The 11,840-nt window shown below is 52.3% G+C and overlaps 6 protein-coding genes across 6 annotated transcripts; 3 read left to right on the forward strand and 3 right to left on the reverse strand.

Annotated features, from left to right (window-relative positions):
- Positions 1-692: 692 nt before the first annotated feature.
- On the forward strand, positions 693-1,213 carry PpBr36_09119 (uncharacterized protein; the record flags this gene model as incomplete). The annotated part of the gene is made up of 2 exons (XM_029896241.1): positions 693-885; positions 984-1,213. 2 exons carry the CDS (start codon positions 693-695, stop codon positions 1,211-1,213), a joined length of 423 nt encoding a protein of 140 aa, XP_029747608.1.
- A 1,700-nt stretch (positions 1,214-2,913) lies between these two features.
- Positions 2,914-5,012, reverse strand: PpBr36_09120 (uncharacterized protein; the record flags this gene model as incomplete). The annotated part of the gene is made up of 5 exons (XM_029896242.1): positions 2,914-3,433; positions 3,514-3,764; positions 3,884-4,329; positions 4,426-4,913; positions 4,999-5,012. 5 exons carry the CDS (start codon positions 5,010-5,012, stop codon positions 2,914-2,916), a joined length of 1,719 nt encoding a protein of 572 aa, XP_029746686.1.
- Positions 5,013-7,401: 2,389 nt separating this feature from the next.
- On the reverse strand, positions 7,402-8,961 carry PpBr36_09121 (uncharacterized protein; the record flags this gene model as incomplete). The annotated part of the gene is made up of 2 exons (XM_029896243.1): positions 7,402-7,611; positions 7,678-8,961. 2 exons carry the CDS (start codon positions 8,959-8,961, stop codon positions 7,402-7,404), a joined length of 1,494 nt encoding a protein of 497 aa, XP_029746949.1.
- A 370-nt stretch (positions 8,962-9,331) lies between these two features.
- On the forward strand, positions 9,332-10,473 carry PpBr36_09122 (uncharacterized protein; the record flags this gene model as incomplete). The annotated part of the gene is made up of 2 exons (XM_029896244.1): positions 9,332-9,755; positions 9,893-10,473. 2 exons carry the CDS (start codon positions 9,332-9,334, stop codon positions 10,471-10,473), a joined length of 1,005 nt encoding a protein of 334 aa, XP_029746948.1.
- On the reverse strand, positions 9,407-9,748 carry PpBr36_09123 (uncharacterized protein; the record flags this gene model as incomplete). The annotated part of the gene is made up of 1 exon (XM_029896245.1): positions 9,407-9,748. The coding sequence occupies one exon, from the start codon at positions 9,746-9,748 to the stop codon at positions 9,407-9,409; it is 342 nt and encodes a 113-aa protein (XP_029746684.1).
- A 637-nt stretch (positions 10,474-11,110) lies between the features above and the next one.
- Positions 11,111-11,455, forward strand: PpBr36_09124 (uncharacterized protein; the record flags this gene model as incomplete). The annotated part of the gene is made up of 2 exons (XM_029896246.1): positions 11,111-11,300; positions 11,421-11,455. 2 exons carry the CDS (start codon positions 11,111-11,113, stop codon positions 11,453-11,455), a joined length of 225 nt encoding a protein of 74 aa, XP_029746947.1.
- Between the last annotated feature and the right edge of the window lie 385 nt (positions 11,456-11,840).

The following is an 11,840-nucleotide window of genomic DNA, read 5'->3' on the forward strand; positions in this document are numbered from 1 at the left end:
CTTTTTTTTTTTTTTTTTTTTTTTTTTTTTTTTTTCAATAAAGGGAACTACGAACGGTACCCTGAATTAAAAGTAAAAACAAGTTAATTGACGGTAAAATTGCCCTTGATTCGTGTAGTTATTGAAATTTGGGAACATTTAAAAAAGGTCCTTTCAAAAGTTGTAAAATAATACACCGAAAGTTACAAGCTGTCATTAATGCCAATAGATGGTAAATTAAACTTAGAGAAAAACTGTAAAAAGATGTCCAAATTCTGATATATTAAAAAGTATTCTTGGCTTTAATTTTGCGTTCACATTGAGCGCGTGGGCAGGTGGTTGAAAACTGGATTGTATATTGGCCGGGTACCCAAAAGTGCAAAGTCAGTACAGTATTGATGTCCGTCGACTGTACGCTGCAAGGTCTCGCATGTCTGCCAAACCTGGGCCCTCTTCGAAAGGATGGCACTTCACAAAAAACAAACTTTATTTATAGCAAATGGCGGCCATCTCCGGAGTCTTATGCACAGACTATGGCAGTCCCTGAATGAATTATATACGAGGTCCTTGTAGAAGCTACACAACAATCCAGTATATAAGTTGGCAACTTTGTGCCTAGTTTGCCAAGCCCAGGCTGTATGATAATCACACCCGTCTGATTCCAAGCATCCAAAGTTTCCCAAAAGCAACAAATAAATAAACAACAGGACAAAATGCGTTTTTCAATTGCCTGCACCATCGCGGTTTTACTGCAAACCGCATTCGCCGCCCCGTTTGATACCACAAAGATCGGCAACATCGACACCCCGGGGGGCCTGGTCAGGTCTTCTGCTTACCCGGACGGCGGCGTCAGTGTCCAAGGTGTCGAGGCCCATGGTCCCCATATTCGTAGCAAACGCGGAAACGGTAAGCATATGCCCCCAAAGTCTCAGTCTTGTTTTCAAGATCAAAAACTGCACCCCAAGAAAGAAAAAGTACTAACCAGGTTTTTCGCTCCTCTATAGGTTCCAGTAGCACTGGCAGAAAATGCCGTCAGTGTACCGCTAGAGGAACCTCGTCAGTGCAGAAAGCATGCGCTGATGCTAGCAAAAAGATTCGCATGTGGTGCAATGGGATAACCGCCGAGGCGCAAAAGGCCAATGCTGAAATGACCAAGCAGGTGAAAAACGCTGGGGTAACCTTGGATACCGTAGGGAAAAAGGTGAATGCCGATGTGCGCAGAATAGGGCACTGAAGGGATTTGTTACTAGTTTGAGAATTCAATTTATCTTCCTTTTTGCTCTGAAGGCCCCTTTTCAACCATCTTGTCGCAACACAACAGAGACGAGCCAATTGTTGCATTGGAGTAGGGCGTGACGGGGGACTTGGACCCCAGCCAGAGGGCCCCCCCCCTACCACGACAATTTTGTCGCCGTTCACAAATGGGACGCGGTCCGGTACGAGCAAGACGGCACCTCCACCAGTCGGGCGTCCAGTGCCCAGGCAGTAGTGGAGATGCTTGACGACCCGCTCCAGCTCGCCTTGATAGTCACGGAGCAAGAGGTGCCTGGTGGCGTCGTGGGCTTTTTTTCCTGACTCCAGTCTGGGCTACGCCCTCTTGCCCTGGCATAATCCGCTTAACAAAGACGGACCGGACCAGCTCGACAGAAGCGGAGACGGCAGAGACGGTGAGTCTGTCGCCGGCGATAAGCGCGTTTGGCGGTGTCCGTGTTGCGCAGGACCATCTCAATAAACCTGAACACAAGCGCTGTCCTCAAACCATTTGCAGGTCAGAACTGGCCCCTGGATCGCCAGTGAGCTTGGCGCAACGTGCATCGCTACCGCGGCTTCCGTATGTCCCCGTTTGGGTGCTGATCGGGATGCCGAGATACATCGAGAGGGGCAGTACTTGTACAGAAAAGCACACTCCAGCACACCATTCTTCTTGATAGCGTTGAAACAAGGGCTACATTCGAAGGAGATTCTCACAGACCACTCGCAGACCGTACAGATAGTGTGCAGGGCTTGGATGAATATATTTTTTAACAGATCATGGGACTTGGCGGCTGACCAAGGCATCACTCTACCCGCAGAAGGTATGAGCCGTATGATTTGAGCTGTACCACATCCCTGCCAAAAGGACACTGGACGCCAGATGATAATTCGCTGCGCTGTGGCTGTTCTTGGGACCAATCTGGTAATAAAAGCAAGTATGATGCAAGGCAAGCCCGGAGGTAAAGATGTATTCGCAGCTCTCCACCAGCTGGCTGAGCCAGCAACTAAACCATTTCCCGCCGGGTGCGTCTCGGTCCAAATCACAGTTGAAGTTGATGAACTGCGTCCAAGTTGACTGACAAATAGCTCAACCCTACCCAACACCCAACGTAGGTGCCTCCTGCGCCCGCGGCTTCGGGGCGCGTCATGTGGTGGAGGCTAGCACCAGCTTCGGCGTCTCGACCACCTGGCTCGCGCTGGTACAGCCAAGGCTGAAAAAAAGGGGAGCCATGGTTGTTGTGGACAATATCAATAAATGCCAAGACGGGATATCGCCCATCTCCTGGAATACATCGACCAATCAGACAGTGGGTTCAACATGACAACCCTACCGTCTACTGTTGGGCTGAGTCTGGTCTGCTTGTTTACACTGGGTCGAAGTAGGGCTGTAGTTGGAACCCGGAAACTGGCGTCAATGACCTGATGGGTATCACATGTAAATGTGACATTGGCCCATACCAGGGGTGGGAATCACGATTTCGCATGCGTTTGTCCAAAAAAAAAAAAAAAAAAAGGGTTCCTGAAGGTTCCAATTACATATATACGGCCTAACTGAAAATTTAAACCAGTCGGGCTCTCCGTCACCCAGAAAGCTCTGCAGTATCCTACACGGAATCATCTCAAAAAAGATAAAAACCCCCATCTAGGTCACCCAAATATCCAGCCAACCCCCGCAGAGCATTACGCGTTCCGGAGCACAGCCTGCTCATGCTGTTCCGTCGTGGGGACACCGTTGCTTCCGGGCCTCTCCTTGGTGCGCTGCTGGTCGTGGTGCAGGTCGGTCTCGCCGGGGACGGCCGTGTTGTCGCTGCCGACCGAGCCCCTGACTCCACCGTGGCCGTGCTCGCCCTCGGGGACGTACTTCTCGTCCTTGGTGCGGCGGTTGATGTATCCGGGAGGAGTCCACTTGCGCGAGTTCCAGGGCTTGATGGACGGGTCGCCGTACATGCGGTCGACGTTCTCGAGCGACAGCATGCGGGACTCGTAGAGGAAGAAGTAGACGCCCAGGGCGCCCGCCAGGTTGACGCCGGCAAAGACGAAGCCGTAAGAGAACGAGATGCCGTCGGTCGCGATGGGAGTGAGGAACGAGATCATAAAGTTGCCCAGCCAGTTGCCGGCCGTGGACAGAGAAGCCTGCTTGGCGCGCGTGCGGAGCGGGAAGGTCTCGCCGATGACCACCCAGCAGATGGGACCCCAGGTACTGTAATTGTTATGCCGAGGTTAGTTGGTGAACAGAAGGTCTTCAGCCGGGGTTTGGTCGGGATCCCAAGTGTCGCTTACCTGGCGAAAGAAGCAATGAACATGCAAGCAGAGACAATCATCACGATGCCCGAGACGCGGTTCTCCTGGGGAGGCAAAGCGGTTCCAACGGCGGCGAAGACTGCCAGCCAGGCGGCCTGCCAAGCACCACCAATAAACAGGGGACCACGGCGTCCGAACCTCTCGACGATGTACAGACCCAAGAAGGTCATGGCAACGTTCACAGCACCCAGAATCAACTGGGTGACGATGGGGTCGTCGACGCCAGCAGACTGTAACAATTATTGCAGGTGTTAGCTTTTTTTTTTTTTTTTTTTTTTTTTTTTTTTTTTTTTTTTTTTTTTTTTTTGACGGCTGCAAAACACGATGCGCATTCCCCAGACCGACGTACCTTGAAAATGGTGGCTCCGTAGTAAAAGAAGTAGTTGACACCAGTCCACTGCTGAGTAAAGTGGAGGAACATGCCGAGGATGGTGCGGTACACAACCTTGGGGATGCCGGCGGATCCGCCCCTACCGGTGAAGCACTCGGCCCAGCTGCCAACTCCGACGCTGGACTCCTCCTTGATGATCTTGAACATCTCGCTGATGTCGGTCTCGACGATGGCATTGTTGGGGTCGTGCTTCATGCCGCGGAGACGAGCGATGGCCATGCGTGCACCATCCCAGTCCTGACGTCCTGCGAGCCAGCGGGGAGACTCGGGCACCAGCAGGATACCGATACCAAGAGGCACGCTGAAGAAGATGCCGAGGCCGATGACGATCCTCCACGAGGCGTCGGAACCCTGGATGTTCCTGACCCCGTAGTTGATGATGTTTGAGATGAGAATGCCGAAAGCTGGTTAAGGAGGGGGGACAATAAATTGGTTAGAGAGCAAGTTCCAAAAATTCAGAGTCAGGATTAAATTTCAACAAGCAGCGAGGAGCGTCTTACTGATGAGCAGTTGGTAGCTGGCCACAACGGCACCCCTAATTTCACGAGGCGCACACTCTGACTGGAACATGGGCACGCCGACCGACAGGTTACCGATACCCAGACCGGCAACCAGGCGACCCATCATCATGTGAATCCAAGACTCCATGGAGGTGATCTGAATGATGTTGCCAATGATGAACAGGACGACACCAAATGCCAAACTCCTCCGGCGTCCCCACCAGTCGGCCGTGTAGGCACCAGAAAGGGCACCAATGAGGGTTCCGATGCTCATCAGGGAGACCATGGTAGACTGAATTATGGGAACCCATTCCCGGATGCCATTTTCACCAACAGGGCCCGTGGCGAAGCGCCGTTGGAAGTCCTCGAAGATGAGCATGCCAGAGATCTGACCCGTGTCGTAGCCGAAAAGGAAGCCGCCCAGACTTGTGACGGCGCCGAGGAAGATGGACTCGACGCCGCACTCGGCGCCATTGACCCTGATGGACCTGCAGGAGGAAAAGTTGCATGTTAGGTTTTGTTTTCTCTCTTGATTATTCTCGAGTTGCCACAGGTGCAAGTGATATAACGTACTTGCCGCCGAGCATGATTGCAGATAAACAAAGGGAGACGCGGTAGGGTATCACAGGTTGACAAAACAGAATACAGATGAAAAGGATCAAGTCGAAAAGAAAAGTTCGGCCGGGCCCTGTGGGATTTTGGCCAACGGCTGGTGTCTGGTGGCTTGGGACGGGGACCACTTTACGGTTGTCTCTTGTCGATCAGCGGAAATACAGGGCTCACTCGTGGTCCAACAAAGAAAAAAAAAAAAAAAGAAAAAAAAAAGTCGGATTGAGGAGGAGACAAGTAGATCACTGTAAGAAGAGGTGCAACCAAACCCAAGAGAAAATGCGGCAGAGATGCGCGTTTTTGAAGCACAGGCGTGTCGAGGATTGCAGTGGGTATTTTTTTTTTCTTCCAAGCATCACCAAGACGCCAAGGACTTGACCAAGATGACGTCGTTGCACGGTTTCTTTGTAAAAACAGTAGCCACCACGACTCATTCGCGATCCGCAAAGGGGAGCAAAAAATGAAAGGACCACGTGCCGCGAAATTGCAGCAAAAGCCTCACAAAAAGACCACACACATAATTACTGAGCTGGGATGACAGGACAGGAGCCGTGGCCTGGGCCCACGTCTGCGGTATGGCCGTCCTGTTTGCACGAGAAAGCGCCGACAGGGTGGAGCCGGTCTCCATGACGTTTGTTCTGCTGGGTACCTACATCAGGTACGGAGTGACAAGAGGTGAAATTCGGTTCGCATTGGGGGGAAAAGTTGGTTTCGGAACACGGCACACGACACAGGTATTGTAAGATGCTGCGGGCCATTTTGCTTTTGTGGTTAGGTCTGGTTGGGCCGTTGGAACTTCTTTTTTTGCTTCTAATTTCTTTCTCCCTTGTTGGAGAAGGCTGCATCAGATCATAAAAATTCCCTTGCCAAGTGCAGCCACAAAGTGCGGGGGAACAATAGGCATCTTCAAATTTGCTATACAACCCCAAATTGAAAAAAAAAATAACAGCCCCAAGATCGCTGGTCAGCGGTGAGAAAGAGGCACAGCTGAACTAGTCGGCGACGAATGAGGCCGCATCGGGGAACGGGAGCTGTTTTCGAGTGCGGCTTGGCCGTCGTCATTGTTGTCTGCCGAGCCAACCGGCGTCATGGCATGGCCCGGAAAAGGTGGGTTTGGCCAACCGCTCCTTGTCAAGGTAGAAGTTTAGAACAGTTTCAAATCCGGGGAAGTTGATCGCGTGTGCACATGAGCGATCTATGACGAGATTTGGGATTTTTCCTGAAAGGCAAATTGGTCTTTGGGCGATTGGTTCACTGCAATAACCGAGATTCAAAGAGCTGCTGATTTTTTTTCTTTTTTGCTTGTTTGTTGCAATGTACTCTGGTGGTGGAAAGCAAGATGAGCTGAGAAAGTGGGGCAGCAGCCAAGTACTGTACTGTACAGTAGTTCGCCTCAAAAAAAAAAAAAAAAAATCCGACCAGCTAGCAAGCTAGCTCAGGACAAAGTTAGCTAGCTTGGCTTGCTGGTAGCATAAACTACACGTGACCTGTCCCACTTGGAATCAAGTCGCGTGCATTGGAGATTTTCTTAGCACCACTCCACAAGCCCCAATTTTGCCGCGTCAAATCTCCTTGATCTCCTCTGTGAGGCCGAGCAACGGCCGATTGGAAAAAAGCCTACCACGGTTGATTGAGGAAGGAAAGATTTTTGAAAGGGGAAAAAGGGGTCTCGTGTCTGCAGAAAGGGTTCTAGACGATCTCAATACCGTCACCGCGGTATAACGTTTTTACCCTTCTGGGGTCTCGTGGTCTCGCCTCTGGAGCCTCTCACCTCTCTCTTGCTTCTTGCTCTATGTCCTCTCAACAAAAGCCCACTTGCACATACAAGCCTACACCCGGTCATTCCGACGATTGCAATGAATTGCAGTGGCAAAAAGTGGAAGCTGTTGTTTCCCTTGGAATAGCGGTGATTGATATTATTAGCAGCAACAAAAAAAAAAAAAAAAAAAAAAAAAAAAAAAAAAAAAAAAAGAAAACTCGCTTGCACTCGCCCTTTGCTGCCGCCTGCCAGCGAAGAGCCGAATCCCGAAATCACGAGTCTACTGGCGGACCCAAATTTGTACGGGTCCGCTGCGGAAGTCTTTTCCGGCCGGAGTCTGGGTCCTCCTCCGAGTTTGCTGTTGCATCCTCCCAACGCGGGAGCGTCAAGGCGGAGAAGGGGGGGCCATGGGGTTTCTTGGCGATGGTTCGTGGCCCTGCTTATTGATTGATCTTGGTGCCCCCTCTTTTTTTTGGCTTTCTTTTCCATGCTTTCCATGACATTGGAAATTCAATTTTGGCCTAGGCTCGGGCCAAGGAGTCTCACTCATCGGTATCGTGATCTCGGAAGTAGGCCAGTCAACTCTAATTGTCCCGCAGGGACGGGCATCAAGTTGATACCCTCCAGCCGTTCACCACATCATACAAGGTCTCGGTTGAGCCGACATTGCCCGGGAACACCACGTATGGGATCCCAGTCCATTTGCTCTCTGGCTCATCGCATCGCCACAAGGGCACGCCGGCGGCTGCCTGGCCGACGATTTCTGCGCGTTTGAACCCAAGACCTTTGGTGGCCATGTCCGAGGAAGTTATGCCTCCCTGTGCTGCTCGTCAGAGAGAGAGAGAGAAATGAGTGAAAGGGGAAGCAATAGTAGTAATCCATACCTTGGCAATAACATATCTCGGCCTTGTCTTGAGGTTGACCAAGAACGACACGAGAGCTGCAGCGACGGTTGACCCAATGTCCAGACTCTTGGCCGCGTCCTTGCCCACCACTAGTTTCCGGCTCGTCATGACGAGCACATCCTGACCCCGAGTGATTTCCTTCTCGGCCTGCTCAATCGCCCGTGACACTTGGCCATGCTCGGCCGTGGCGACGCCCTTTTCCTCCTCCTCCTCCTCCTCCTGGAGCAGCTTCTCGACGTCGAGCACGACAGTAGTCAGCCTGTCGCCGCTCTTGTGCACCAGCGCCTCGAGCTGAGCCGTCGTCTTGGGCACGTAGCTGCCGGCAATGACCAGGCCGCCCGCGTCCTTTGTGAACTTGAGCTGCTGCGCCGAGACGGGCGGGATGGGCGAGATCCCCAGGCGCGACGACACGAAAGCCGCGGCCGTCCTGAACAGATACCGCTTGCCGTGCTCCTGGGCCGCCCGGAGCAGCGCCAGCACCACGACGTCGACGTCCTCCTCCGCCGCCGCGTTGACGATGACCACGGAGCCCCTGTCCACCTCCAGCAGCCTCCTGAGCACCCGGTCCACGCCGTCCGCGGCCCGCGTGTCCTCGAGCGGCAGGCTGGCGACCCGCTCCCGGGTTATGGCGCCGCCGCTCTTCTCCACCACGTACTCCCTCAGGTCGGAATTGGCGTAGCCAAAGGTGGCGTCGCGCGCGAACGGCGTCTGGGCGGCGGGCACCAGGGTCTTGCCGTCCTCGCTCGCGACGTAGTGCACGTCGCGCAGCGTGTAGCGGCCGCCCTGCAGGAAGAAGGGGCACAGCAGGGTGGCGTCGGGCTCGCCCAGCACCTCGGAGGCCACGTCGCATTCGAGCGGGAAGTGGCCCCGCAGCGTCGAGTCGCCCCTGAGGACGATCTCGAAGCTGACGTCGGCCTCGGCGGCCGCCGCCTTGAGGTTCGAGCAGATCTCGCGCATCAGGGACCGGGCCTGCGGCGCGTGCAGGGCGCGACTGTTGGTCAGGATGAAGAAGCCGGACCCGGGCCTCGTGCGGCGGAATTCGGCCGTCAGAGTGGCCGGGTCCCACACGGCGAGCACCGGGATGCCGTTGCAGGTCTGCGTGCCGGTCGGGTCATCGTCAAGGGCCACGAGGATGGGGATTTTTGTGCCGCCCTGAGACAAGGCAGTGCGGATCTGAGCGCGGGGGTCTTGTGTTGTCTGGGCGACTAGAGAAGAAAGGGTGCTGGCGAGCTCAAGGACTGGGGGGTCGGTAGGGGATGCCATTATGTTTTTTTTTTTTGGGTGTAAGTTGTGAGGAGGGGCCCAAACAGACAAGACCGAGGTGGGAACTCGAGGAGTGAATGAGTGAAAAATTATGGATATTAATCCTGGCGCGTGATGTGAAGGTGCAGGTCTGAGGTGGCGCACAGTTAATCGACTTTTTAGAGCTGATAGAAAGAACAAAGTCTCGTAATTCAAGTGGAATTTTAAGCAGTCAGGCGTCCCCTAATGAGGTTGACTCGGGATTGATCTACCGTCCTGACTTCCGGACTTCTCGCCGGTGAGAGCCCCGAGTTGTCCAATGTGATCAAAATGCGGGGAAGCTCCGTAATGAAACCGCGGGGAAATTGAACGCGTCTTTACCACTTTCCCAATGCCTTTGAAAGACCAAAGCAAGAAGAAACCCTTTCAAGACTACAGTAGGTATTTGGTGATAGTTACAAGTCAGTCAAAGGAAATCTTCCCTGCCAACTGGCCACCATCTATCCGCGCCCGCCTCGCGCGTCGCATCAAGCACGGTCTTGACATGGCGAACCTCGAGCGGCTTCTCCTCTCTCGAGGCCAGGAGGAATGCAATCTTCACCGCGTTCTTGATCTCCCTGCCGTTCATGCCGAGCTTCGCCAGACCGTCGTACTGTTGGTCCGTGAGGTTGCTGGGCCAGCCGGCGCGCATGACGAACTGCTTCCACAAAATGCACTTGGCGGACTCGCTGAGCTCCGGGTAGTGCAGAATGAGATGGACCCGGCTTTTGAAGGCAGGGTCAATCGAGTTTGCTCGGTTGCTGGTCATGATAAGGGTGCCTTTGAAATACTCCAGCAACCTGTGCGTAGCAGCGTAGCAAACATATCAGCACGTCAACACATGCAGATAAAAAGTGTCTTGTAGTACTTTGCATCTCAAAAAAAAAAAAAAAAAAAAAAAAAAAAAAAACAGAGGCCGGTATCGGTTCAAACCTTGCCTTTGGTCTCGGTCTTGTGGTCTCTGGCGCCCAAACCATCATGGTCATGGCCTCGTGGGTCCTCACAACATATCTCGGCCGCCGAACCATCTACCTGTGGGGTTCAGCCATCAACATGGTCTTCCTCATCGCCGTCGGCATCGCAGGATCCTTCGGCAAGTCATACTCGACATCGATGGCCACGGCCTCGCTCGGTCTGATCGTCTCGGTTCTCTTCTGCCTGGGCCCTGCCCCGGCATCGTGGGTCATCATCGGAGAGACGTCCTCGATCCGTCTGCGGCCGCTCACCACCGGCGTCGGTCGCGCCTCCTACTACATCGTCAACATCCCCTGCATCTACCTGTCCAGCTGGATGCTCAACACCGAAGGCGCCAACCTCGCCGGCAGAACCGGTTACGTCTGGGCCGCCACGGCTGCCGTCTGTCTTGCCGCCGCCTACGTCTGGCTGCCCGAGATGAAGCACCGCTCCTACAGAGAGATCGACATTCTCTTCAACCGTCACGTTCCCGCCCGCAAGTGGAAGAAGACCGTCATCGACATCCACGACGACGAGTAGACCGAGGGGTCACAGAAGGGAGGGGGGCGGGCGGCTGGCAAAAGGGATGTAAGAGTTTCGTTTGTATGCGGCCAGATCAGGCCCAACGTTTTGGTATTTCAAGCTCTCTTTTTTTAGCCTTTGTAGCAATAGCTCATGTCGCAATCAGACAAGTCATCATGCGACCGTCAGAATAATGCATCTCTATTGTGGCAGCGGCTTGGGGATGCCTGCTCAGCAGCTGCTTTGGAATTCACCCAGCCTCAACAACGCCGTCGGGGTTGATCGCTATGTGAGGACTTGAACAGCAATTCCGACAGTCGTTCAGCATGAAAGGACACGATTATATTATCTCAGCAGCGCTGATCACCAGCAATATAAATGGTGTAATGTAGGCAAAATCTCGGTACGGCTTTAATCTACAAATTAAAATCACAAGCGACGAAAAAAGTTAATTTCATATTGTCAAGACTATTATTAGCATCTACTTTTATCTATAAAACCCGATATTCCTCGTCACAATTGCCCAATCCCTTTTCCTCGCTGGTAACAAAGCTCTTTTTAGATAAATCTTCACCAAAAGAATCTTGCAGCAAATTTTACCTTGACATCTGGCTTCCATCTGAAAAGTGAACGACAGACGGCCAAGAAAAACAAAATGCAGCTCAGAACTGTTTACATTATTGTGGCTTTGTTGCAGATTGCACTCGCCTCCAAGATAGATTATACCGATGACGCCGATTCCCACGCACCCCAAAACGCTGCGAGCAACGCTGCGAGCAACGCTGCACACCAGGCGGGACGGACGGAAGATGGGTACAAGGCCCCTGAAAGAAGGGTGGGCTCAAGTAAGTTTTTCAAATGATTTTTCCCACCTGACATTGAAGATAGCATTTATGGACGTAAGAATTCCTAAAACTTTTTTTTTTTTTTTTCTTCTGGTGTTTAGTCTTTGAATCACCTATTAGTTCAGCTCGCGATGCAGCTGAGCGAGGAGCAGTAGCCCATCTTAGGGATAGGTGGCGGGAAGGAGCTGAAATAGGGCGTCAGTACGGGAAAACGTTCAGAGAAAAATGGCTAGGAACCAAGGGTAGTGAGTGAGTTCGTAATGTATATTGATTGTGTTTTATCCAACAGTGTGGCGTCCCAAAACACCCCGTTTTTCCGCGGCACCTGTTATTTCAACCGCCTTTTATACATATATTATATGTACCTGACGTAATTTTGGTGAATGTTTCCTTTATCATGCATTTTCTTCGGCTCGTAAGATGCCAATTTGATTCCAAAAATAAATTTCAAAAGACGTGTGGTAAAATAGTTTATTACCCGGTTTATAACCCCCACGTAAATTCTATGAAGAATGTACGGGGACTTTTTTTTTTTTTTTT

This window comes from Pyricularia pennisetigena, chromosome 5 (assembly GCF_004337985.1).
Source record: "Pyricularia pennisetigena strain Br36 chromosome 5, whole genome shotgun sequence".
NCBI classification, from domain to species: domain Eukaryota; kingdom Fungi; phylum Ascomycota; class Sordariomycetes; order Magnaporthales; family Pyriculariaceae; genus Pyricularia; species Pyricularia pennisetigena.